This window comes from Bos indicus, chromosome 2 (genome assembly GCF_029378745.1).
Source record: "Bos indicus isolate NIAB-ARS_2022 breed Sahiwal x Tharparkar chromosome 2, NIAB-ARS_B.indTharparkar_mat_pri_1.0, whole genome shotgun sequence".
Classification (NCBI taxonomy): Eukaryota; Metazoa; Chordata; class Mammalia; order Artiodactyla; family Bovidae; genus Bos; species Bos indicus.
In genome coordinates, this window is record NC_091761.1 from 25,735,159 (window position 1) to 25,759,296 (window position 24,138).

A 24,138-nucleotide genomic window follows, 5' to 3' on the forward strand; every position below is an offset into this window, starting at 1 on the left:
TGGGGTGCCATTGCCTTCTCCGAAATTTGAACTACTGTGTATAAATTAGAGGCTGTAGAACACACCTAATTTTAAAGTATATATGGACTATTTATAAAAGTTTTATTCCAAAAATCATATGCTAAGCCATGGGCAGGAGGAGAAGGGGATGACAGAGGATGATGGTTGGATGGCATCACCGACTCAATGGACATGGGTTTGGGTAGACTCTGGGAGTTGGTGATAGATAGGGAGGCCTGGCGTGCTGTGGTTCGTGGGGTCACAAAGAGTTGGACACGACTGAGTGACTGAACTGAAAGTCTCAACAAATCATAGTAAATTAATTCTTTGGCCATAACACAATTAAGCTAGGTTCAAAAACAAAAAGAAGAGAAAATGCCTGTATGTTTAGAAATTAATAAATAAAATTCCAAAAATCTTATTTAAAAAAGATTATAAAAGGAATGAAAATGTTTTGAGCCCAACAGAAAAAAATGGGCTTCCTTGGTAGTTCAGCTGGTAAAGAATCTGCCTGCAATGCAGGAGACCCCAGTTCAATTCCTGGGACGGTAAAGAATCCAGTGCAATGTGGGAGACCTGGGTTTGATTCCTGGGTTGAATCCCTGGGTTGGGAAGATCCCAGAAGGGAATGGCTATCCACTCCAGTATTCTTGTCTGGACAATTCCATGGAAAGAGGAGCCTGGGAGGCTATAGTCCATGAGGTCGTAAAGAGCTGGACATGACTGAACAACTTTCACTTTCAATAATAAAAAATACTTGTATGTTGCTGCTAATTTTATACTTAGAGGGAAGTGATAGCTTAAATGAATATATTAGAAAGGAAGTCATAAAATTCTAAAAAGTTAGGAAAAATAACAGCAAATTATATCAAAGAAAAGATATAATAACTATAGCAGGAAAAGTTTGTAAAATAGAAATCAAATAGATACTAAAAAGGATGAACAAAATCAAAAGTTGTGTTCCTTAAAAGACTAATAAAATTGACAAACCTGAAAAGACTAGTCAAGGAAAAAGAGAGAGAACACAAGTTATCACAAATGAAAAAGTAGACCTTTACTGTAGATTCTACAATATAAAAAATATCTTAAGATAGTTTTTGAACAATTCTAAACAAATCTGAAAAATGTAGAAGAAATGGACAAATTCCTTGAAAAAGGAAACCTACCAAAACTGACAGAGAAAGAAATAGAAAATATGAATAGTCATTTAATAAAGAAATTTATTCTATAATTAATATTTTCCCTTATAAAAAATTGTAGGCACAAACAGCTCCCTTAGTAAATTAAAAAAAATTTTAAGAAGGGATTATTGTCATGCTTATACGAACTATTCCAAAGAAAGACAGATTGGATATTATGAGAATTAAAATTTTACATGCCAATTTTATCATGAGCAGAGCTATAAAAATTTTTTTAAAAAATGAACAAATCAAATGCAGCAATATGTAAAAGGATAATACAACCTGATAGAGTTGTATATAAGAATGCAGATTTATTCACATTAGAAAATCAGCATAACTCACTATTTATCAAAATAGAGAAAATTCATAGGTAATTTAAATACACACAAAAACCAAGTATTTGATAAAATCAAACATCTCCTTATAAAGAAAAAACTCTCCTACATATAGAAGAGATAGCAATCATTTGGTAAAATACTGAAAGTTTTCCCTTTGAGATTGGGGAAAAAATAAGAGTCTTACTGTTAACCCTCCTAATTACTATTGTATTGGAAATCTTAGCCAGGTCAGTATGGCAGATTGATTATAAACATGATTCCATTTTCTGTCTCTCCGTGTACATGCCTTTTGTGACATATCTGACTTTGAAGCATATCTCCCATCAAGAGATAGATTCTATTTATCCACCTCAAATCTGGGCTAGCCTTGTATTTTGCTTTGGTTTAAAGAATGTGGTGGAATTGACAATGTGCCAGTCCTTAAGAGGCATCTCTCTCTTTTGGAGACAGACACTGCCACTGGGGATAACAGCAAACTGAAGGATGAGACCACAGTGAATAGAACTAAGTTAGCCCACCTGTCCCTGCTGTGGCTCTAGATATGTAAGGAACCCAGCCAACATCAGTAAAGCTGCTTAGCTGACCTGCAGCTAATTTCAGATGCACAAGTGGGCCCTGGCAAGAACAGCTCAAATAACAGAAACATTCAGCTAACCCATAGACTTGTGAGAAATATGTGGTTGATTTGGGGGTTTACGGTGCAGCAATAACTAATTGAAACAGGCAGTGAGTCAAGAAAAAACAAAGTATAAATATTGAAAAGGAAGAAAAAGTCTATAATTATTTGCAGAGGGTCTAACTGTATATGCAGAAAATCCAAAAATATCCATAGACTTGTGAGAAATATATGGTTGATTTGGGTGGTTTACAGTGCAGCAATAACTAATTGAAACAGGCAGTGAGTCAAGAAAAAACAAAGTACAAATATTGAAAAGGAAGAAAAAATCTATAGTATTTGCAGAGTGTCTAACTTTATATGTAGAAAATCCAAAAATATCTACAGATACATTATTGGAATTAATGAGTAAATTTAGCCATGTTGATAGATCTCAAGTGCAAAATATCAACTGCATTTCCATATAAGGACAATGTCTTAGTCTGTTCAGTCTGCTATGGCAGAATACCATAGACTGGGTAGCTTAAACAACAGAAATTTCTCTCTCACAGTTCTGGAGGCTAGGAAGTCCAAGATTAGGGTGCTGACAGATTTGGTGTCTGGTGAGAGCCTGCTTCCTGATTCATAGGCAGCTACCTTTTCACTGTATCCTTACATGCAGAAGAGGCAAGCAAGCTCTCTGGGATATGTTTTATAAGGGCATTAATTCCATTTATGAGGGCTCTGTTCTCATGAAAGTGAAAGTGAAGGTCGCTCAGCCATGTCCAACTCTTTGACCCCATGGACTATACAGTCCAGGGAATTCTCCAGGTCAGAATACTGGAGTGGATAGCCTATCCCTTCTCCAGAGGATTTTCCTGACCCAGGAATCAAACTGGGGTCTCCTGCTTTGCAGGCGGATTCTTTACCAGCTGAGCTACCAGGGAAGCCATGACCTAATCACTTCTTAAAGGTCATGCCATCAAATAAATTGGGGATTAAGGTTTCAGCATACAAATTTTGTGGGGACATAAACATTTAGTCCATAGCAATCAACTAGTAGAAATTTTTAAATAAAAATTACATATGGTACAAATTACATATGGTACATAGGAATACAACTGACAAAATATGTATAAGATTTCTCACATAAAACTCTAAACCATTATTGAGAGAAGAAATAAATAAGTAGAAGGATATATCATGTTCATGGATTAAAAAATCCAATATTGTATACATGATAATTCCTTCTAAACTGACTTATAGACTCAAGATAATTCCAAAGAAATCCCAACAGGTTTTATTTCCTCTAGAAGTTGACTAATTCTACAATATACAAAGGGACCAAACTAATCACAGGTGTTTTGGAGAAGAAAAACAATGTTGGAAGATTTGCTCTGCTATATACTAAGACCTATTATCAAAGTATGGCATTTAAGGTAAGGATAACAGATAGATCAATGGAACAGAATAGAGTATCTAGAAACAGGCTCATGAACACTTGGTTTATGTAAATAGTAGTAATTTAGAACAGCAGGAAAAGGATAGCCTTTTCCTTAAATGGGGCTGAGACAACTATCTATTACAGAAAACCTGAAAATTGACCCTTACTTTCCACCATCCACAAAGTCAATTCTGTGTGGGTTGAAGATCTAAATGTGAGAGGCAAAGCAATTAATGCTTCCTGAAGATACTAAAGATATCTTTATGACCTTGTTAAGTAAAAGATTCTTAACAGGCTATAAAAGAGCACTAATCAAAAAGGAAAAGATTGATATGTTGTACTATGTTAAAGTGACAAACTTTTTTTCAATCAAAAGGCTTTTTAAGAAGAAGAAAGGGCAAGCCACCTAGTTGAGGAATTATTTGCAACACGTATAACTAACAATGTGTAATACATTCTTCAAATTAAAGGAAAAATAGTCAATGAATAAAAAACAGACACGTAGCAAAAGGAGATATCTAAAGTGGCCATTAAACACATATAAATATTCTCCATATCATTATTAGTCAGCAATGTGTGAGCTATAATCACAGTAAGACCCTACTATATACTTGTCAGAGTGCTCATATGAAGAAGACTGATCACAGCAAGAGCTGGTGAGAATGCAGAACAATGGGAGTTTTCTTATACTACCAGCATGGCTAAATTGGTACATCACTTAGGAAAAAAGTTAGGCATCATCTCCTGAAGTGAGGGTATGTGTACCTTAGGATCCTGTAATTCTAATCCTAGGTATATAGCCAGTAGAAAGGCATGCAAATATAAATAAGAGACATATACAATAATGCTGTGGTAGCAATTTGCAAAACAGACCCAGATTGGAAACAATTCATATTTGTCTATCAAAAGTAGAATGGCTAAATAAATTATGGCATAATTATATCCTGGAATACTATACAGTCATAAAAACGAATGAACTACATTTACATCCCATAACACAGATGAACTTCACAAATATAACATTGAATAAAAAGAACAAGGCCCTCTCAAATTACATACTACATGATTCCATTTATATACAGTTTCTCAAATCTATCTATAAAAGATAAAACCTAACTGTAGTGTTTAGGGATACATGTAAATGGTAAAACTATGACGAAGATCAAGAAGTATTTACCATAATGTCATGAGAGTGCTTCTCTTTGGGGAGGTAGGTGGGGGTGGTAGTGATTAGGAAGGAGGCTTCTAGGGTGCTGACAGTGCTCTGTTCCTGACTGTAGGAGTGGTTACATAGATACTCGCTTTCTGATAACTTATTGAGCTAAGCCTTCTGATTTGTGCCTATTTCTGTATATGTACTATATTTAAAAATTAAGTTTAGAAAGGAGATGGAGGCATATCTGCAGATGAACCAAAATGGAGGAAGAAACAGTAGCTCAGAACATGAACACCAATGGTTTCCATGAAGTTTTAAAACTACTGTTCTACTATTCTTGGAATTATTTCTATTTTGCCCAAGGATCATTATTCTATCTGTTTTGATATTATCCTTCAGTCTTCTGGTTTTCTTCATGCCAGGCATTCTCACAGAGCTACTATCTGAAGTCAATGGCACAAAAAATAGGTATTTAATTATATAATTTAAAGTTTAAAAGGTAATCAACAACAATTTAAACACAAAATTGTAAGCACTGGAAGAAGAGAGGGGTGAAGAAATTGACATAAATGCACATCTTTCATAGAGGGGAGAGTAGATATTGTCTAAAATGACAAATCAACATCAAAGCAAATTATTCAGAGACATGATGGAAACCATTAAAAGAATTAGAAATAATTTTTAAAAACGACTGCTTCTGGGAGAGGGACTAAGTTTGGGGCATCGAGAAGAAGAATGCTCTGGACTGTTTGACTTTTGCTTTGGTTTTGCTATATGCACATTACCTTCATAAATCTAGTAAGACATCTATGAGATTCCAGTTTGCATCATTCTCATCTAAAGATTTAAGAATGCTCTTTGAGTTTGTGGCATTATAACTAGTCAAAGAGTAACATCTGTAGTCTGTCTTCTCTATGCAGTGACTGATAATGAGCAGCATTTCTAAAGTACTGTCAGGAGCTATGATATTACCGAAGCAGTTATTCTGTGTGACCAGATATTTTAGAGCTTCTGAATTATGATTTTATAATTACTTCTATTTCCTTTTAAACTTTATTTATGGATATATTTTAATTAGAAACAAGCCTGTGTATACAATTGTACACAGACAAGTGGGAGATTACGATCATTTATATTCAACAGTTTGAACAGCTAACATTATCAAACCAAAAGTAGATGAATCAATGATGAAAGTGAAATTGCCAAAACTACTCATATTAATAATAATGTTAAAATCTATATATTCTATATACTATATTTTAAACAATAAAATAAAATGCATTTGTGTTTCTGCTCTATTTGCATACCTTATGAACATACATTTAGGGAGAAGATCTGGAAAAAAGATCAAGACTCATTTTTTAAACAGTAAAGTTTAACTATTGAATAATTGGCTCTATTTCTTTTTCTTGTAACATTATAATTTCTGAGATCTTTAAATACCTCATTTCATCATTTGTGTTTGTAAAATGCTTATTAGAACTCTCCCCTTTAAAACTTTGGTAACAATTATTTTTTCTATTTCCTTAAGTATATTTTTGTCAAAATTTAGGTACTCCCATGTGTACTATCTGCCAAATATGTTTAAAGTAGAAAGAATATAAAGAACATCTTTTCTAGAGAAAGGGTCTTATTGGATTTTCATATCACACAGCAGTCTCACATATTGTTTTGCACAGAGTAGTTACTCAAAAGAGTTTGTTGCATTGGATCACACTGAGTCATATATGGTATAATATGATTAAATAGGACTAGTCCAAGCTTCAGTGAAAAATCAGAGCTTATGGTATAAGAAAAGTGATCAATCCTATATCACATATAATTGAAAGTAACTTCAGATATGTTTGTGTAACTAAGTCTCTCCACTCACTCAAGGTGGGCATGTCCTCCCTGTGCTGGGCACTGTGCTAGACTCTGTGGCCACAAAGATGGACGAGACAAGATACTTCCTCTGCAGCTACTCATGGCCCCATGGAGACAGTCAACCAGGGAATGGACAGCTACAAAATGATGTGACACGAATTCTGATGAGTCCAAATTTTCTTTCCAGTTCATTCCTTTCTTTTTACCGTCAAGGTGATGAAGGTGTCTTAGTAAGGTGGAATAAAGAAGCAAAGCTTTATCAGAATAACAACTAGCAGCAGAGGGGTTCATTTGCCTTAAAGGAAGAACCTGAAAGGTTCAGGCTTCTTCCCCTAAGCATGAAACATTATCCTGGCCTCAGAGACCTTGACTGTATCCTTCTGGGATGGGGGCACTCAGCAATGGAGCCCCAACACGGTGGTGAGGCGGGAAGGACAGAAAAGACCAGCAAAAGGAAAGAGGATGCAGTGCAGAGGTGAGGAGGAAAGGGACTCCTGGCTTTTCACAGGGGCAGATTCTGCATGGAACGATGTGGTAGGAAAAATAAAGAAATATCATCAGTGTTCTCAGGTGAGACTGTTACTCTCGTAGATGTTGGGGCATGAATTATGGGTATTGCTGTAGTGGAGGTGTGCTCATGTCCTACAGGGACTCAAGAGATAAGAAAAGGAGGGGTTGCCCAGCTCAGGCTACAGAGCAGATGTTACAGGGGGAGGGGAGAAGGTGATGGAGGTAGGAGAAAATGGTTTGGAATCTGAAAATTGTTCAGTAAGGCTCCAGCACAGACCACATCAAGATCAACCAAAGAAGTTGGTCCCATTGCACCTTTCTTATTAAATGACAGTCAGTGAATTACCATGATTGTTCTTACCCTCAACAGACTTGGGAGGCAGAAAGTATAGCTCAGTGCTGAGCAAAAGATGCCCCTTTTGAAGATGAAGAAAAAAAGAAAGGGTGGACTGAGTTGTCTTCCTCAGGGATAGAGTCCACAGGCGACAGAGATTTGTAATATTCATCTTCTCCATCAAGCACTTTGATTTGGCTGCAACAAAGGAAAGAGTTTCAGCAGAAAAAGAAAACAAGTGCAGCAGTCATCAATGGGGCAGCTAAAATTGTGTGAGTACCTGGAACAGGGCTGGGCCCTCACACTGGGTGGTGGGGCAGAGCTTAGTGTAGCTCAGGGCCTCCCAGCATGGAAACTGGGGTCTGATTCACAAAGCCTTTCACATCTAGGTCACACACTAATAACGGGCCCGATTTAGTGGTGTCTGGAAGTTGTGATCATATTGCAGTTTGATTTTTGTGAATTAACTTGTCTGGCTCCCTCTAGATGAGAAAGTTCCCCTCCTGACCATCTTTAGCTCTCAAACTACTACCAATTACCTATCTCATTGCTATTCTCAATAGAGACGCTAACAGTCACATCAGCCACAAACTCTGTAGTGGCTAATCATTGGGAGAAAATTTCCTCTGTGTACCTTTAAGGCTCAGGAGTAGAGGAATGTGGAGGAAGGAGTATTTGCACAACTGGGGTGCTCTGATTGTGGGAGAGTTTTATATAGCCCAATACATGTCTTGAATTATAAAGACAGTATAATTCCCTGGGATAATTATGAGAAATAACATTTACCTTTTGGTGGCAATTTCAGTCTTTTCAGACAGAATAGATTCAAGTTTTGTATACTTGCTACTGTGAAAAGTAGTTTCCAATGTCAATAATTGTGATGATATCCCCACTGTATATTTTTAGAAGCCTCTCTAGAAAGTTTTGCATTTTCTGAATATCACAAAGGACCCCGTCTGTTTACAGTTGCTTAGAACTAAGAAGACAGATATTTACCCAAGTTTTCTTGGCTTCCTCTTGCTCCCTTGATATTCTAGAGTTCCCTGTGGAGAGGGCCAAGAACACACAGTCAAAGCAAAGCAGCAAGTCGTTAATTTTTAATTCAAAGTGATTTTGTGTTGAATGCAAGCAGATGCTGATAATATCAGAAGTCACAGCATAATTTTTTTGATCAAAGGGCTCAAGTGAGCCTGATGAAGCATGCATCTTGCTCGTCTTTGATAAACCACATCAATTATTCACCGTGAAGGCAGACATCCTGACATGAAAGCAACAGATAAAGAGCCTAAGCACATGTTCAAGACGAGAGTATAAGAGAGTGGGGGTGGGGCTGGAGGGGCTGGAACAGGTATTAATAACAGAATTATTAACTGGAAACAAAGCCAGTGAAACCGCTTTATGGCCACTTTGAACTCACATTTAACTGGTTATAGTACATGGTGTCCTCAGGGCTACTCAACATTTTGGGCTCCTGACATCTTCGGCGAGGTGTTCGCTGCTTCTGTGCAAGACCATTTTCTGAATCTGCAACAGGATAGCAGAACTTTTCTGTCAACTATCTGAGGTATTGGGAAAATTAAGTGTAAAATTGCTCATCACATAAATGCATTTAGCAGAAACCCTGTCCTATTTTAACAGGCAAGTTAGAGCTTTGCTAATATCAGGAGAAATACGCCACACACACACACACACACACACACACACGGACTGCTAAGTGTAAACAAGGGCAGCTATCAGGGACTTTGCCTTCATCTTTCTTATCTGAGTCAGCAGTCAACAGTGACAGAAGGCAAATTGGTTTGTCCATGCTGGTGAAGTAGAGGTTGGTGGTCAGCCTTTGTAGAGTAGAGAATGCCCTCTTGGTGAGATAGTTAAGGCAACGAAGGCAATCTGGGGCAGTTTGTACCACGTCCTACAGTGAGAGTTCAAAGACATCTGGAGAACACACATTGCTGGGTAGATGAGAAACAAACCTTTTGGTGGGATACATTTTGGAGGCAAAGTGGCTTCAGCTAGTATTTTCTGAAATGCTTTGAACAATGCCACTGATCCATGCAGTCCCTGGAGGTAGTGTAAAGGAGAAGGGGAAAGGATGATTGCTTGATTTCACAGAGCAGCCTCTCTGTCTTAGTCCTGATTTCAGAACCCTGGACCAAGGGTGCACTGGAGATTAAGAAGCCACGTGTACAACGAAGTCATGACTTATTTCTCTTCCAAGCAGGTGCTTTCTGTGAAACCTGCTATCCTTTTGCACTATATCTGAATCAGAATTCAGCAGTTCTAACTTCTTGCCAACACACACACAGACACAAACACACACACACACACACACACACACAGCTGCCATAAAATACTGCTCATGAGTGTCATGGTCTGGAGAAGAGATATCACTTTCCTCAACCAAGGATATGTATACCATAAACTAATTATGAGAATGATTTGCACTTGGAATCACAGTTTGATTTTATTAGAGATTCTTACTCTACAGGGAAATTCTAGGGGAATTTTCTAAGTGAAGAATGACTCAGCAAAGACCATTATGAAGAGCAAATTATCAGTTTCCTAAATATGAAGTTTTGCATTTTTTTTAACTGGAACACATCTATGTTTGAACATGACTATTAGAACCATACAGGGCTTTAGGAACTGTCTGTTCTAAATACCCATTTTTTCACAAAAGGAAACCGAGGCCCATAAATGCGGAATGACTCACTCCAGTTTAAGTGGCAGAGTAGAGACCCAACCCTAGATCTCCTACCTCCTATTCTAGCAGTTAAAAAACTATATCATATTGTCTTAATACAAAATTCTTTTAAAAAGTCAAAGGTCTGCATAAAAGTAAGCTCCATGAAAAAATATTAATTAGCACAGCAGAATGATGGTGCTTGCAGAGGATTCCAGTAGCCTGGACAGACATCCCCATCCACTTCTTCAGGAGCTGTGCAGAGAACAGGACTCCAGCCTCTTGTACTAGCAGCAACCTCAGACTATAAGGAATCCAGAACTGAAATGGGTACTTTCTGATAGTTCCAACACACCTACCTCCATATGCTTTGCAAAGTCCATATTTTGTAATATGGTAGAACCTGAGGTTGTGAGGCTTTTACATTATACCTTCAGATTTATAGATTAATGAACAGAAGTGTTTAGAGTTAAGGTTGCTTGTTTTAAGCATGTACTGAAGATCTGACATCTATTCTCTTTTAGACTTTCTACTATTACAGAAATTCCAACCCTAGCACCTCAAAAGACTGATCTTAAATAGTTTTGAGATTCAGCTGAAGTTCAGCCCAGTTCAGGTGTTCTTTATGTAAAGATTACAATTGATCAGAAGCCTTTATTTATATTCTCCACTAGAAATGCTTAATACAAGATGTGGTTCTCAACTTTTGCTCCTGATGAACTTGCTGTACCATGGGTGGGTGTTCTTTTCCCGATCCTTATAAAGAATCAGTTATTGCACTGAATTTTCTCTTTTTAAAATTTCCCATAAATTAAAACAAAATATTAATATCTGATACCATACTAGAATCTAGCATAAGTTGGTGTCTGATTTAGCATCAAATTTTAATTTTTATTATTTTAACTTTAATACCTCCATATTTTATGATGTTTTTCAAAACACTGGAACAGGTATTTTGCTATTGGAACAAAATTGAGTATTAGTGATATATGGTCAATCACAAGCAGCCAACTAAATTGAGAAACAGATTCAATTACTGCTGTTACAACAACTGGACAGCAGTGTGCAAAAATATCACTTAAATACAGAGCTTACAAATCATATTCAATATGTGAGGTAGTTTGCTTGATAACGTGGGGAAGACAAAGAGAAATAAGACAAGGTCCTTGCCTTCAGTCTAGTAGAGGACACCGTGCCTTAAGAGGTTAGTGACCTGCCTAAGGCCATAGCTATTGCTGCTGATCTCAAATTAGTTCTTTTTAAATTCTATATCTTTTACTTTTCTCAATACAGTTCTTGATTCTCACAGGCCACAATAAATTCCAGATGTTATATAGTTAAACATTTTAAATAGCCCCATGAAAACTGTGGAAGGAAATGAAATAGACTACCTATCTTAACTGTGGAAGAAGATAATAGGGACAAGGATGGGTTCAATTATATTAAAGTAAAATATTCTATATGATGAACATTAACAAAACCTTAAGATGAAAGAAAGCGCAACAGAAAGATTAAAAACAAATTAAAATATAGAGACACGATATTATACATAATGCGGAAAGGCTGAGGAAGGACAAAGATGGTGGTGGTGGTTTAGGCACTCAGTCATGTCTGACGCTTGTGACCCCATAGACTGTAGTCCGCCAGGATCCTCTGTCCATGGAATTCTCCAGGCAAGAATACTGGAGTGGGTTGCCATTTCTTTCTCCAGGGTATCTTCCTGACCCAGGAGTTGAACCTGGGTTCCTGCATTGCAGGCAGATTCTGTACCAACTGAGCTAACATATATTTATATATGTTGAAATACAATTATGAAATGAGATACTGAAAAAATATTCAGCCACCTTGACAAAGAGCTTCAGTTAAAACAATTACTACTGACTTTCTATTAGAATAAATTGAAAGGTCAAAAGACAATGTGGCAGTGGCCCTGGATACACAGATGAGTCTATAGGCTTCCCCTCTCCTGAAGTGACTTGACAATAGATAACAAAAGCTAAGCAACTTGTTTCAAGGACCATGTTCCAACAAAGTAAACTGAAAGAGAACAAAAAGACCACTTGTATGAAGATGGATGTAACACTTGCTTCAACAGAAAAAAGCTAGAATCATAATAAATATTTAATAATTGGGGAGAAATTACCGCTGAGATATAAATATGATGTCATGTCATGAAAACACCAATGAGGATAAAAATGGCTATGATACTGATACATGAAAATTCAAAATTAAGAAAAAGACACAAAACACAAAATAGCATATGGTACACTGATTAAATCTATGTATGTATGCACTTTGAGAAGTTTGTCAAGATTTTTTTCCTTAAAAATTAAAAAAAAAATAATGGGGCATGTAGAACAAAAATTATTGTTTCTTTCAGTATATAAAGAAATTACAAGTGAGAAAGACTAAGTCTGTAAGTGGCAGAGTGGATGCACGAATCCCTGTCTTTTAGCCTTTGAGCCAATCAATTTGCCCATAAGAGATACAAAGCAACAGGATTATCTGGCAATTTCCTAGTTCATTTGACTAGTTTATGTAGATAAACTTGGCAATTTGAGTTTGAAGACATATATTAGAATAGGAGTTATTTACTTTGGAGACAATGAAGTTCATATTCTGTAAGTAGCCAACTTCTGCCTCACATAAATACTTGTAAGCCAAGCCAAACTTCAGTTTGTAATACTTTGGTTTTGTTTGTGTGTACATGCTCAGTCATGTCCTGTGCTTTGTGGCCCCATGGACTTTAGCCAGCCCGGCTACTCTGTATAGAATTTTCCAGGCAAGAATACGGGAGTGGGTTGCCATGCCCTCCTCCAGGGGACACCTCCCTGACCCAGAGATTGAACCCGTGTCTCTTGCAGCTCCTACACTGGCATGTGGGTTCTTTACCACTAGCACCACCCGGGAAGCCCGTACTCTGGGTGCCACCTATCTACTGTGCTTTTTAAAAGTATATTATATCATGAATACCGGTTTGCATTTAACATAGGTCTCTTTCCTTTTCAAGAATCTCTGTACATTTTTTCCCCCTGCACCTTTTCGATTTCATTTTTGAGATCTTGAACACACCCTTCTCTTCTGAGTTGTCACAGAACTCTATAATAAACTGGATATAAATCTGTCAGAAAATGCAAGAAATATGGAGGGAGTTTCAATAGCACCAGGAAATGCTAAGTCATGTCTGATTTAGGGAATACTCCTTATTGTACGTGAACCATGGACTTCCAGATGTTCAAGCTGGTTTTAGAAAGGGCAGAGGAACCAGAGATCAAATTGCCAACATCCTTTGGATCATTGAAAAAGCAAGAGAGTTCCAGAAAAACATCTACTTCTGCGTTATTGACTATGCCAAAGCCTTTGACTGTGTGAATCACCACAAACTGGAAAATTCTGAAAGAGATGGGAACACCAGACCACCTGACCTGACTCTTGAGAAATGTGTATGCAGGTCAAGAAGCAACAGTTAGAACTGGACATGGAACAACAGATTGGTTCCAAATAGGGAAAGAAGTACATCAAGGCTGTATATTGTCACCTTGCTTATTTAACTTATATGCAGAGTACATCATGAGAAATGCTGGGCTGGATGAAGCACAAGCTGGAATCAAGATTGCCGGGAGAAATATCAATAACCTCAGATATGCAGATGACACCACCCTTATGGCAGAAAGTGAAGAGGAACTGAAAAGCCTCTTGATGAAAGTGAAAGAGGAGAGTGAAAAAGTTGGCTTCAAACTCAACATTCAGAAAAGTAAGATCATGGCATCTGGTCCCATCTCTTCATGGCAAACAGATGGGGAAACAGTGGCAAACTATTTTTTGGGTCTCCAAAATCACGGCAGATGTTGACTGCAGCCATGAAACTAAAAGATGCTTGCTCCTTGGAGGAAAAGTTATGACCAACCTAGACAGCATATTAAAAAGCAGAGACATTACTTTGCCGACAAAGGTCCATCTAGTCAAAGCTATGGTTTTCCAGTAGTCATGTATGGATGCAGAGAAGGTAGCAACCCACTCCAGTACTCTTGCCTGGAAAATCCCATGGATGGAGGAACCTGTTAGGCTGAAGTCCATGGGGTCGTGAAGAGTCGGACATGACTGAGCAACTTCACTTTCACTTTTCACTTTCATGCACTGGAGAAGGAAATGGCAACCTACTCCAGTGTTCTTGCCTGGAGAATCCCAGGGACAGCAGAGCCTGGTGGGCTGCAGTCTACGGGTCACACAGAGTTGGACATGACTGAATCAATTTGGCAGCAGCGGCAGCAGCATATATAGATGTGAGAGTTGGACTATAAAGAAAGCTGAGTGCAGAAGAACTGATGCTTTTGAACTGTGGTGCTGGAGAAGACTCTTGAGAGTCCCTTGGACTGCAAGATCTAACCAGTCCATCCTAAGGGAAATCAGTCCTGACTATTCACTGGAAGGACTGATGTTGAAGCTGAAACTCCAATACTTTGGCCACCTGATGCAAAGAACTGACTCATTTGAAAAGACCCTGATGCTGGGAAAGATCGAAGGCAGGAGGGGAAGGGGGCAACTGGGGATGAGATGGTTGAATGGCATCACCGACTCAATGGACATGAGTTTGAGTAAACTCCAGGAGTTGGTGATGGAGAGGGAGGCCTGGAGTCCATGGGGTCATAGTCCATGCTGCAGTTCATGGGGTCACAAAGAGTTAGACACGACTGAGTGGCTGAACTGAACTGAACTCCTTATTCCTTAATTCCAAGTCATTACATGGCATGACTGCACAATTGTTCAAGCCTGTGGTGAGAAACAAATGGCTGAATTCAGTTGATGGCTTTGTTCTGTAACTTTAAATGACTTGCTTGGGAATTTAATATTTCAATTTTCTTTACTGAACATGCAGGTATATTCTAACTAGAGTGGCTAGATCAAATACAGGGTACCTGCTTACATTTGAATTTCAGATAAGCAACTGATACCTTTTGAGTGTAAGTACAGTTCAGTCACTCAGTCGTGTCCGACTCTGTGCGACCCCATAGACGGCAGCCCACCAGGCTCCTCCGTCCCTGGGATTCTCCAGGCAAGAACACTGGAGTGGGTTACCATTTCCTTCTCCAGTGCATGAAAGTGAAAAGTGAAAGTGAAGTCGCTCAGTCGTAAACTCTTAGCGACCCCGTGGACTGCAGCCTACCAGGCTCCTCCGTCCATGGGATTTTCCAGGCAAGAGTACTGGAGTGGGGTGCCATTGTGAGTGTAAGTATATCCTGTGCAATATTCAGGACATATACTAAAAAGTGATTGATTATTTATCTGAAATTCAAATCTAGCCAGGTGTCCTATTTTCTCCTCTAAATCTGGCAACCCTAATTCAAACACAATTTTAAGTCACAAATGAGGCTTTTTGTTTTTCTCCTAGCATCTCAGAGATAAACAAGGACTTCCTCTGTTCTATTTGACTTGCTGAGCTAGAGCTGTTTTGGCTACAAATGCTCTTCCCAAACATTGACCCTAAGACTGTCTCCCTTTTTATCACCTAATCTGGATGTCCCAGTTCTGGTAAATTTCCTAGCATGGTTACAGCAAGGGAAAGACAACCACAGGGATGGCAGGATGGGTCATGCAGCCTGAATATTCTCTGGCTTGGTGGGACAGTATGGATTCCAAGTCTTGAGGAGTGGGCAGGCAGGGAGCAGGGTTCCAGGGAAAGCCAGACTTTTGCACCCTCCTTGAGGGCCTCAGCAGACATGGATACTTTCAGAGCAGTAGGACTGCTGGTTTGATTGCCATTTTGTGGATGAGGCATTTCCAGGCTTGCTTGCCAAGTAAAACATCCTCTTGAAGCAAACAGAATTTGGATTTACAGATGGCAAATCCTATATGAGGTTATGAGATACATTCTATTTAGGGTCATTTTCTTCACACTAAAGCAGATGTTCAGCTTTTAAAAGTACCAGTGTCCATATATAATGCAGAGAGCCCAGCTTGGTGTTCTGTGGTGACCTAGAGGGGTGGGATGGAAGGAGGGGAGGGAGGCTCAAGAGGAAGGGGATATATGTATAATGACGGCTGATTTGAGTTGTTGTACAGCAGAAACAAACACAACATTGTAAAGCAATTTTCCTCCAATTAAAAAATAAATTAAAAAATTACCAATGCCCAGATCAGGACCTACTACACATTCATGGACTATAGCCCACCAGGCTCCTCTGTCCATGAATTCTCCAGGCAAGAATACTGGAGTGGGTTGCCATGCCCTCCTCCAAGGGATGTTCACAACCCAGGCATCAAACCTGGGTCTCCTGCGTTGCAGGCAGATTGTTCACCGAGCCACCAGTCAAGCCCCATATCTGTATATAGATACGTATAGATACAGGTAGATAGACAGACAGACAGACAGACAGACAGATAGATGGTGCTGGTGGTAGTTTAGTCACTAAGTTGAGTTTGACTCTTGGGACCCCATGGACTGTAGCCTACCAGGCTCCTCTGTCCATGAGATTTCCCAGGTGAAAATACTGAAGTGAAGTGAAGTGAAGTCGCTCAGTTGTGTCAGACTCTTTGTGAACCCATGGACTGTAGCCTCCCAGGCTCCTCTGTCCATGGGATTTTCCAGGCAAGAATACTGGAGTGGGTTGCCATTTCCCTCTCCAGGAGCTCTTCCCAACCTGGGGATTGAACCCGGGTCTCCAGTTTTGTAGGCAGATGCTTTACTGTCTGAGCCAATACTGAAGTGGGTTGCCATTTTCTTCTCTAGGGGAAATCTTCCTGACCCAGGGATAGAACCTGTCTCTCCTGCATTGCAGATGGATTCTTTGCTGCTGAGTCACCAGGGAAGACCAGATGGATAGATAGACAGATTTAATTTCCTTAGATGGTTCTAATGTGCAGCATGGTTGACAGCCATGGTACTAGACCAATAGGAACCACATTGGCATAACGTGTTCAATGATTTGTACTACTTTAAAAACACAGTCTGTGGGGACTTCTCTGGTGGTGATTCAGTGGTTAAGATTCCTCACTCCCACTGCAGGGGGCATGGGTTCGATCCCTGCTTGGGGAACTAGGATTTCTCGTGCTGCTCGGGCACAGCCAAAAAAAAAAAAAAGAATGCAGTCTATAGAGAATTGTATAGTTATGAAGTCTGTGGAATTAGGGTTGCCAGACTTAGGAAAAGAAAAAAAAATATTTGTCTAGATTTGAATTTCAGGTAAACAACCAGTGTGTTGTAAACCACTGGCTCCTGATATGCTGTTGGACATGGGCTATGTCAGAGAAGCTCAGAGTCTTATAAGGAGTTGTTGTTCAGTTGCTCAGTCATGTCTGACTCTTTGCAACCCCATAGACTGCAGCATGCCAGGCTTCCCTGTCCTTCACCATCTCCTGGAGCTTGCTCAAACTCATCACTGAGTCGCTGATGCCATACAACCATCTCGTCCTCTGTCACTCCCTTCTCCTCCGGCCTTCAATCTTTCCCAGCATCAAGGTCTCTTCCAATGAGTTGGCTCTTCACATCAGGTGGCCAGAGTATTGGAGTTTCAGCTTCAGCATCAGTCCTTCCAATGAATATTCAGGACTGATTTCCTTTAGGATTGACAGGTTGGATCTCCGTGCAGCCCAAGGGACTCTCAAGAGTCTTCTCCACGTGGGAGAAGGCGAGGGTGGAATGATTTGAGAGAACAGCATTGAAATATGTATATTATCATATGTGAAATAGATCATCGGTCCAAGTTCGATGCATGAGACAGGGTGCTCAGGGCCGGTGCACTAGGATGACCCTGAGGGATGGGATGGGGAGGGAGGTGGGAGGGGGTTTCAGGATGGGGGACATGTACACCATGGCTGATTCATGTCAATGTATGGCAAAAACCACTACAATATTGTAAAGTAATTAGCCTCCAATTAAAATAAATACATGAATAAATAAATAAAAAAGAGAGTCTTCTCCAACACCACAGGTCAAAAGCTTCAATTCTTTGGGACTCAGCCTTCTTTATGGTCCAACTCTCACATCCATACATACTGAATACAGTAAGTATGTATGTACAGTAAGTATCCAGTATGTATGTACTGGCTACATACGTACTGGATACTTCTTTATGGGTCAACTCTCATATCCATACATACTGGATAGGGAGTCAAAGGGGAGAAATCATGCCTTGGAAGTTCAAATGTTCCATTTTAAGTCATGATATGGAGGATGATAATCTCTGTGGTTCAGCTCCCTGCTCTTATGTCTAGGGGTTCTGAAGGTCAGGGAGCTTGGGCCCCTCTGCTGGCCTCTGCTCAGAACCTGGGCTTGGACTCAGGTCTTTTGATTCGAACCCCATGGCCTAGGTCATGGCCTGTATTTTGATGCTTGTTCTTTAACTGAGACATTCTGACAAGTTTTCAGCTTACTACATCTAACTTCAGGGAAGACTAAGGAATTCAGTAGGTTTTTGTAAAACACACACACACACAACCAGAAAGAGAGATTTTCTCCTGGGGTGCATGTAATTCAGATCTTCCTTTCTAAGATGAAAGGAAAGCTACAAATTTTCCCAGTTGCCATGTTATGTCATGAACAATCTTCTTCAAAATTGCAAAATTGCTACAAAGAAAACACCCCTGAGTTACATTAGTGCCTGTGGAAGATGGTGCAGTTTTAAATTGTCTGTGTGGAATTTTCTCCTTATTAGTTAGGGAAGTGGTAATAACTTCTCCTGAAACTATTTCATAGCTCAGGGCTTGGCATACACTCACCAAATAATGAATGAATGGTGACTATTCATTATTCTTGTTAAGGCCTGTTCCATTTCTGTGGTCCACTCTTTGTTTCTGTCAATTGGGATATTGCCAAGGACTTTCTTATCCTAGGATACCTCTAGGGAACCTTAGTCTGCCAACAAGGAAGATGAAAATGGCCTTTAACAAACAAGATTCATGTGTAATTTTTTCTTAAAATCATTTCAATATTTTTTCTAGGAATATATATTCACTTTTTAAAAAAAAAATTAGTCATTCATATACTTTGTTACTACTTTTCCTCATACTTAACAGTAAAGTCATAAATATTTTTCCATTATTTAGCCTAATTTAAAAATAGTATCATACTTTGAGTTACATTTTTAAAGTAATGAATGAACATGATGTTCAAAGAAGTTAAGCAATGAAAACAAAACAAAACAACAAAAAACCCTGATCCCGTTGCCATAATAGCAGTAAATGTTGGAACATATTTCTTATCTGTCTTCCAGATTTATCTAAATGGCATCAATTCTAAAGTTGCATGCTATTTCTTTTTATGAATGAACTATAATTAACTTATACAATTTCTTGTTTTGGGCACAGAAGTTGCTTGCAATGTTTTTCAATAATAAGCAATGCTGCGGGGAACATACTCATAGTTTGAGCTTTGACAATTCACATTATTTTCTTAGGATAAGTCCCTAGAAGTGGAATTATTGGCCACAGATTATATATATTTTTAAAATTTACAAATTTTATTTCCAATTGCCTTCTAGGAAGTACGTAGCAAAATACACTTCTGTCACCTGTACCTGAGATGACTTGTTTCTGAAGGCTTTCAGTATCATGGACCAGCATCTTGAAGAAAAAGCCTGACAATTCAATAGGTGAAAAAAATGGCGTATCATTTGTTTTGATCTGCATTTCATTAACTACTTGAGAGGGTGAATGCCTGCCCTTTCCTGCTGTCCATGGTTATCAGTCACCTGTGTTTCAGGATTCCTCTTGAGCTGGTAGCAGCAACAAAGTTCAAAGGTCCTGGCTGGACCTTTGAGGAACCAGTTGGACTTTGGAACCATGGACCCTGAGAAACCAGTTGCCTGTCTGGTGTAATCAAATGGTAGATGAAAGTTCCCATTGGCTAACAGGTGCGGAGATGCCTATTTTTAAAATTGCCATGTTGCAGGAAAGTATTTTTCAAACTTCCGTCATTGAGCTGCCACATAAACTTTTTTTTTTGCTATATTCAAGACACCTGTACTGTTCTTCAATATTTTAAAAATCAACTTAATTTCTTTTTTTAACTTAAATACACTTCTTTTAAAACGAAGCTTTACTCACTATTGTAAGTGGAAACTCACTATTGTAAGTGTTATTTGCCATAAATAGAAGAAAATCACAAAGTAAATTCAGTGAGAATAAAACAACATTATTACACCTGAGCTAGATTCTATTTCCCACAGAATGTTCTGGGCTTCTTAAAGTTTTGTTAAAAAGACAGGTGAGAAGAATTTAAGACATACTAATACCACTAAGACTTTCTCCTTAATCTGAAGAACTTAAAGTGAGAATTGTAAAAGGAATAACTTTCTTTTACACAATTCAATGTTATTTAAGGTCATAGCCACACACCATCTAAAATCAACGTGCAAACTATCAGAGATCTACATCCCACGCTTTAAGAAACATGAATGTTGCAGAAGAAAAAAGGCAGGGGAGTCAGAAAAACCTAAGTACGAATCCCAGCTCTAGGACTTGTTACAGGTCTGAACTTGCTGATGATGATCATGCAGGTAAGGCTGCAGTGAGGATGGCATATAACACGGAAAGAGAAAGCATGGCAGCGGAGGCGGAGCGGGTACGCTTAAGGGGCTGCCATAATTTTTGGTACATGAAAGTGGTTCTCTGCCTTGTTTATACATTAGTATCACCTAAAGACCTTTTGAAAAGCACTAATGCCTCAGCCTCACCCCTGGAAATCCTAATTCAGTTGGTTAGGATTAGGTCTCTGGAATTGTTACTATTTTTAAAATGCCCCTCCCCCTTTCAGATGATTTTAATTTGTAGCCAGGATTGGAAAAGACCAGAGATTTAACTCTTTCCTAAGAGCTTAGGTTGATTTTGTGGACTTGTTAGCTGCCATCTTGAAAGTCAGCCCAGGATGAGAGGTTTTGCAAGGATAGAAGAAATTCTGGGAAGGGGAAGCATCTCCAATAGGGCCCTCAACATGACCAAGCATTTTCTTTGCCCTGGAAGCTGCATCAAATGGCTTGAGCCCAAAGCAGACATTGATTTCCCTGGACACTGGGAAAATCACTTCTCTTATTCCAAAAGAAAAGTTTTGCTGATCATGGAAACATTATATCTGGTTTCCAGAAGTACAATGCTGCTCAGTACTCTTCTGGAAGTTTCTATATGAATGTGTGACAAAGCTGAAAAGCCATTTGAACCTAGTAAGACTTCCTTTAAAGCAAAACAAATGCAAGGCAAAAATCTCTGAGGTGTTAGGAGGCTTGAAACTGGTCAAAAATGTTTAAAAGGTACAAGCTTAGAATCAATTATACAGATTCCAGTGGGTTGTGTTACTTTTCCTTCTTTTTCTTTTACTTTGCATAGTGGTCAGAATGCTTATAACATGTCCCATCTCTCTGCTTTTAGGAGTTTTTAAACTGCTTATTTTGAGGTCTCACAGCATTCCTTTCCAGCCAGGTGTCTTCATGTGGGGATGACCCACTTCTTCTGTTCTATAACTTTGGTCCTGTAGGGGGACAGGAATTAAGGCGAAAATGGCCACCCAAACTGTGTCCAGTGGGTAAACAGCATTAATTCAGCTTTTTCAAAAATGTCAACATGAAAAAAATCCACAACCTGGATCTGCTGCTTAGCAGACCCACAGTGCCAGGCAGCAGGCTGGGAGATGTCATTTCTGGAGCTCCTAATGAGATGCAAATCACCTAGTGAACTACTCGGGTGCTGGGAAACAATGTCCTGGGTAAAAGCAGATAAAAATGGAACGAAGAATGTCTTTGAAGATTGGAACGACATTTTAAATGCTTGAGGATATGGGACACCAGATAGTGCTGGTTGTACTAAACTAATTGTGACGGGGTCTTTGATTCCTCATGGCAGGGGATTCTGGGCTGTTCCTCCCCAGCTCTGCCTGGCTCTCTAAATTGGGCACCTGGTTCCGGTTTCTGTTGTGAGTGTGCAAAGGGCCAGTCAGCTGTACTGACACCAGCACTGGACTTGGGGTCAGAAGGCCTGGGCATAGTTCAAGTTCTGGGTGAATTGTCTACCTCCTCGGGCCGCCACGTTTTATCTGTAAAATGGAGTTGGACTAATACAGTGATTTTTTTTTTTTTCAACAGAGGATGGTGATGTGGGCTTGCCTGGAGATTCTGAGCTGTTCTCCCTGGGGTCACGCTCCTTCCCAGTGTGTGAGCATCTGTGTACAGTGAAAGATGCACCTGATGGAGGTTTGTTGCATGAAACCAGTGTGAGAGCAGGTAAAGGCTGAGAACCATTAGCTGAGATGCTCTGTAAGGTCCTTGCCAACTTTAAGATGCTGTAACTACAGACTTCCTGCCATTTGGCCTCTTAGTACCTCATCTGAAAAATGGACATAAATGCTGTTGACCCTACTGGCTTGATGGAATTTAAAGATGATCAATCAAAATACATTCGGGGGGTTAAATTCTCCATAACTACACCAGAACTTCATTCTAACACAATTCAGTCATTTAAAATGCAATGCTGCACAAGGTGGCCTCATCTGAACACCTTTCTGGGTCATTTGGTTACTGATGGACTAAAAGACCACATTTTAAGCTCACTTAGTCTTTCCCCAGACATGAGCAAAACCTGCAATTTACAGATTAATGTCATACAGCTGTACAAACACTCACCCAGGTTCATAAATTCTACATTATTTTTACAAATAGAGAGAGCAGTCATTAGTATGACTGAGTTGGTCTGAGGGAGATTATACACACAAATGACTGACAGGTATGTGTGTACCTGTGGGAAACAGAGAGAATGTGAATAACAGAGGAAAAGAAATCACAGGTATGATTTTTGTTTGCATTAAACTAATGAGATGCAAAAGTGAAATCAATGTAGTATTAGTGGTGAAAAAATAGATTCCTCTCGTTCTCTCAGTTTTAATCTCCAAAAACCCAATAAAATAGGACGTATCTGGGGGAGACAAGGTTAAATAGAAAATAATTACATTTGGGTTATTTTCCTATTTTGTGCTTCATGTTGGAAAAAAAATTCTTTGGTACACTGTAAATGAAATCTGATTCAACTATCCAGTAAACATATAAAGATTTATAAAAATAGTGAGACTCAAAGCTCTCAGTTCTCTGCTCAGATTAAGAGTTCAGACTTCAGTTCTGTAGGGTCATACAGAATTACTTAATTTCTTTTGCTTGTTTTCTTACAGTTTGATATGAGGTTAACAAAAACCTCATATGGTTCCTAGTGGTATGAATTCATAAACAAAATACTGATCTCTCATGCTCTCTACTTCCCTTTATTTTTATAGAAGGTTATTTTGTCATAAGCAGGTCATACAAGACCTGAGTTTGAGTTTCTCCACTGGACTCAAGATCTCTCAACAAATGAATATCATCAACTTTCTTCCCCTTTAAACCCCCCTTTTCTGAATCACCTGACCAGTATAGCTACAAGCATGTTCCAACATGTTGCAGAAAAAAACAAGCCAAGTTTAACCAAAGTAAATACTTACAGCTATTATCAGCATACCTGAAATGGGTATCTCCTGGGTTATACAGTGATTTAGGCCTTAAGAAGGAAATTATCACCTTCCCTCAGGCTTCTTTTGGAGTGATTTTGTATACTGACACATATGAGTAGTTGTGATTACTAAATTTGACCAAAAGACACGTTCTGGTGTAATTTTAAGTTTCCAAACTAACATATTTCAGGGGATTCATATCAGGAGTCTTCAACTCTTGAACCTACAGGAAACACTCTTTCAGTGTTTCCTGGCTTATTCAAATGAAATTTTAGCAATCAGAAGCCTGGTAGCATTGATGTGACAATGTAGGGAGAACCATGTTAACAGGAGCTCTCCACTGGAGCGATCTTGGACGTGTGTGATGGTGAGAGGAAACGCGCCACTAGCTCTGGAAGGGCCGGAGCTCCTGGATGACTTGGCACCTTCCCACCTCCAGCTCTCACTGCCTCTCACCCTGCATGAGCCGGGGACCCAGCAGGGAGGGGTTAAATGGGTTGAGGAGCCAGTCCAGCTGGGGGTCATTAGCAATCAAGGACCAGCATTAAAAGGCAGCAGGAGACTAAGGGTCTCTG

General features: G+C 39.2%; 1 protein-coding gene across 9 annotated transcripts in view; it reads right to left on the minus strand.

The window, feature by feature from the left end:
• The window catches only part of MYO3B (myosin IIIB), a 486,811-nt gene that overhangs the window by 21,087 nt on the left and 441,586 nt on the right, over positions 1 to 24,138 (minus strand). For 3 of the 9 annotated variants that reach the window (XM_070803498.1, XM_070803476.1, XM_070803493.1), the window contains 3 exons: positions 8,839 to 8,945; positions 8,418 to 8,464; positions 1,184 to 7,619 (listed from right to left, as the gene is read on the minus strand). In XM_070803498.1, coding sequence (XP_070659599.1) covers positions 7,481 to 7,619; positions 8,418 to 8,464; positions 8,839 to 8,945 — 293 coding nt within the window. In that variant the 3' untranslated portion in view covers positions 1,184 to 7,480. Of the gene's footprint in view, positions 1 to 1,172; positions 7,620 to 8,417; positions 8,465 to 8,837; positions 8,946 to 18,819; positions 18,956 to 24,138 lie in introns of those variants that run through there. The other 6 variants (XM_070803497.1, XM_070803491.1, XM_070803480.1 and 3 more) reach the window with 5 other exon arrangements.